This window comes from Gavialis gangeticus, unplaced genomic scaffold, assembly GCF_001723915.1.
Source record: "Gavialis gangeticus isolate Ggan-Ray unplaced genomic scaffold, GavGan_comp1, whole genome shotgun sequence".
Taxonomy (NCBI): Eukaryota; Metazoa; Chordata; order Crocodylia; family Gavialidae; genus Gavialis; species Gavialis gangeticus.
This window is the reverse complement of record NW_017729003.1, coordinates 23,627,255-23,631,283: the sequence shown is the minus strand read 5'-3', so window position 1 is coordinate 23,631,283 and position 4,029 is coordinate 23,627,255. Positions and strand designations below refer to the sequence as shown.

At 45.5% G+C, this 4,029-nt stretch overlaps 1 protein-coding gene across 3 annotated transcripts in view; it reads right to left on the bottom strand.

Annotated features, from left to right (window-relative positions):
- ANK3 (ankyrin 3) overlaps positions 1-4,029 on the bottom strand; it is a 604,477-nt gene that overhangs the window by 55,901 nt on the left and 544,547 nt on the right. For all 3 annotated transcript variants that reach the window (XM_019507910.1, XM_019507908.1, XM_019507909.1), the window contains exon 18: positions 1,890-1,988. In XM_019507910.1, the coding sequence (XP_019363455.1) occupies positions 1,890-1,988 (99 nt within the window). The remainder of the gene's footprint in view (positions 1-1,889; positions 1,989-4,029) is intronic.

Genomic DNA, 4,029 nt, shown 5'->3' with positions numbered 1-4,029 from the left:
AACAGTGCGGGCCTGAGGACTGAGCCCTGAGGGACCCAACTGCTCACATCTCGCCAGGTTCAGTACATCCCATCCCCCACTACTCTCTGGGTGCCCCCCATCAGCCAGTTTTTTACCCATCCAACTGTGCAGGCATCAATGCCACAGTTGCTTAATTTATTAATGAGAATGGGGTGAGAGACAGTGTCAAAGGCCTTCTTAAAGTCTAGAAAGACTACATCCACGGTGACACCATCATCCAAGGATTTAGTTACCTGGTCATAAAAGGCACTCAGGTTGGTCAGGCAGGACCTGCCTTTGATGAACCCATACTGGTTGCCCCTGAGCACGATCTCCCCTGCTGGTCCCCCACAGATGTACTCCTTGATGATTTTCTCCAAGATCTTCCCGAGGACTGAGGTGAGGCTTTACCTAGTTTCCAATCCCCCAGCACCTGGCCAGATGACCATGAATGCTCATACAGCTGGGCCTATGTGAGCAGTCAGACCTGGCTGTCTGCTCCTCCCAGCAAATGTCTGGGTAGTTTAGGTCACCCATGACAGTGACATCCCTTGACCTAACCGCCTCCATAAGCTGACCAGAGAAGTCCCGGTCCAGCTCTTCCCCCTGGTTGGGTGGTCTGTAGTAGACACCCACCGTAAGGTCCCTTTCACCACACCCCCCTTGTAGTTTGACCCACAGTTTCTCTGCCCAACCCTCCTCTAACCTGAAGCTAATCCTTGATGATGTGAGTTGCTCTTTGACATAGAGCGCAACACCCCTGACTTGAGGTGAAGTTTCCCAGAAACCCCTATACCTATCTCTTTGAAACTTGACATGTTTTGTGGCCTCAGCAGGGGCTACCATCCCTGCAGTTTTTACCACCCTGTCGCTTAACATACACACGTGACATTAGTTTTGCTTTCAGGACTTTGAAGTGCAGTTTCCCAGAAATCCCAGCACCTATCACCTTGAAACTTGGCTGGCTCCATGATCTCAGCAGAGGCTACCATCCCTGCAAATTTCATCTGAATCAGCCAAAAAACAACAAAGTTATAGATATTTAATTTATTCCCCTTTATACTCCATAGCCAAACTCCAAATTGGCTCCGAATTGAAGCAGCACTGACCTGCGGTCAGCAAGTACCTGCAGATGATGCTGGCAGTGTCAATGGTGGCCAGTGGTGATGAGGGACTGCCTGCATATGCCACTGACAGCGTCGGTGGCAAGGGGGAGGGGGATGTTGAACAGTGACTGCCCGCAGGCGGCACTGGCAGCACTTTTTGCAGGGGGTGTGCCACCAAGCTCAGGGGGTTCACGTGCACCCACGTGAACACCCTATGCATCACCAATGCCTAGTGATCTGTGAGTGGCAGGCTCCTGGGCTCCCAACTGTTGCTCTTCACAGCACTCTCTGGGTATTGCTACTCCTAGATCATCCCTAACCACTACGTATCCACACTCTTGAAAATCTCTAAGGAAGGAGTTTCCACAACTTTCCAAGGCAGCCTATTGCACTGCCTCACTGTTCTAATAGTGAAGAAGCTTTCCTTTTATCCAAACTAAACCTACTTTGCTGCAATTTCATGCTGTTGATATGCATCCTACTTTGTCAAGAGGGGGAAAATGTGTTCTATTTTTGTGGCAGCCCTTCAAATATTTGAAGACTGCTATCATGTTCCTTCTTAATCACCTTTTCTGCAAGTTGAACAGCCCCAATACACCAACTGAATATTGGTCGATTTCATGCTGTTGTATGCTTATTGGTTCACTGGATCTATACAAGTGTAAAACTGAAGTAACAATGAGTCAAACCTATAGATTTTAAACATTTCCTTTAGGTAATACCATGTGTATTCTCTGCATTTTTAATATAAGTGTATTTATATAGTAGTGTGGTTAATCATACCTTTGTCTGTGCATCAATAACAGCCCCTTGGTTAACAAGAACCTCTGCTACGTTTACTCGGTCCTCTTGAGCAGCCAGGTGAAGCGGTGTCAATCCACTCTGCAAATTAGGTGCAACAAGTGATCATCTCGCAATAATATTATAAGCCAGATTCTACCCTGAGTAAAACTTAAGAAGTCCTACTAATTTAATGAATCCTGTAAATGAGGGTAGAATTTATGTCTCTCTCATGTGTTTACTGGTTGCTTGTTGATATAAAAAACACTAAAATTTATACCCAGAAAATGCACAGCAAGGTAACATTTCAAATACAACATGCACCATTTATACAAGGAAACGTTCTTTTTGTTATATTACATTAAGTCAGCATATTATATTTTACTATTTTCAGCCAAAAAACTCAGGGTTATTTTTTTTGTTCTTATTTTGCTCCCTGGATATGAATGAGATCAACTTGTTTACAATTCTGCTATTTTCTAGAGGAAACGTGCACACAAATTTAAATCCTCCCATTTACAATTTTCCCATAATTGTTCTATTTGAACAACACTGGGGTTGGAAATGTTTCCCTTAGCAAGGAGAAGCAATCAAAGCTAGAGATTACTAAAAACCTCATTTTAATTTCTTGGGGAGGGTGCAGGTAATTCTTTGATTTCATCCTTAAGTCTTCTTGTCCTGTGAAAACTGAAGTCCTTGCTTTAACAACCTTATAATCTTGTAACCATATAGACTACGGACAGACATTACACGTAAATCGGTTTAAGACTATTCTGAGGGAGTACATACAGGAAGAACAAACAGGCTAACTCCCCAAAGAAAGTAGCTCTTTTTCTTCCTTGATAATGTTTTCTCAGTGCATGTTCTCCTCCATTCCTTTCAGCCACAAAGACCTTTAAATCACTTCCCTCTCTTAGCTGAATCTCTGTTACTTTTCCACTGTTCAGGATGGTTGTAGGTCATCATGGCTAGATACAGACATTACACATAAACGGGTTTAAGTGATCAGAAACTGGTTTAAACCTGTAACAGAACAGATGTTCAGTGCACATAAACCAGTTTGAAAATGGCTGAAACTGGTTTGAGACAAACCTGGTTGAATGTAGTATCAAGCTTAACTGATTTGGCTCAAACAGGGTTTATGCAATGTCTGTTCCAGACCCCTTGCTGGTTTAAGATAAATCAGACTCCCCAGGCATCCCAGAATGATCTCTGGCTGGGTGAGGCTCTCTGCTCCACATCAGGGCTGGCCCCTCCCCTCTGCTGCCTTGCTGGAGCTCAGCAGTCTCTGCAGGCATCTGCCTGGCTTCTGCTTAGGGAGCTGCTAGCATTTATCACCCCATCAACAAAAAAACAGCCTCTCTCATTAGTTCAAACAACTTTTTCCAAGGAAGAAATGAAGGGATGTTGCCAGCTACCTGTTGATTAGCTTCAAAAGCCCCTACGCTGACACTGTCCTGTCTGCCTTTGTGCTGTCTCCCACAGCACAAACCACAGCCAGCATGTGGTATGCTAGCTAATGCTGAGAGTTGTGTAAGGCAGAGGGGAGCAGGGAATCCCTGCTCGAGCAGGGAGTGGTGTGGGGGGGAGCAGGAGGAAGCCAGGCAGACCCTGGTGTACCTGCAGTCTCTGCTGGAACTGCAGCTAGGGAGCAGAAGGGAGGGGCCATCCCTGCTGGGCTGGGCTGGGCTGGGCTGGAGCAGAGAGCAGAGCCCTGCCCAGAGTTGCAAAGCAACTGGAATGCTAGAGGGCTCTGATTTAACTTAAACCAGGAAGGGCTCTGGGACAGACATTGCATAAACCGGTTTGAGCCAAATCAGTTAAGTCTAATATTACAGTTAAATTCCCTTTCTGTTTCCCAGGATAAATATTAGGCCTATATTCGCTTTGGATTCAGATTCATCTGATTCAGGGGACACTGATTCAATTCAGTGATTCAAATCACTGTCCCAAATCAATTGGTCCGAATTTGGCAAAGCCGCTCCCATGCAGTACGGGGCAGTGGGGATCACTCTTGATGGTGCTGGGAGAGAGGGTGGGGATCGGGGGGTGTTTAGGGGACAAGGTACCAGTAGAAAAGAAGGAAATGTACTACACTGTATTTCAAGTACTGTGAAAAGATCACAGTGTGGTCCACCTGATG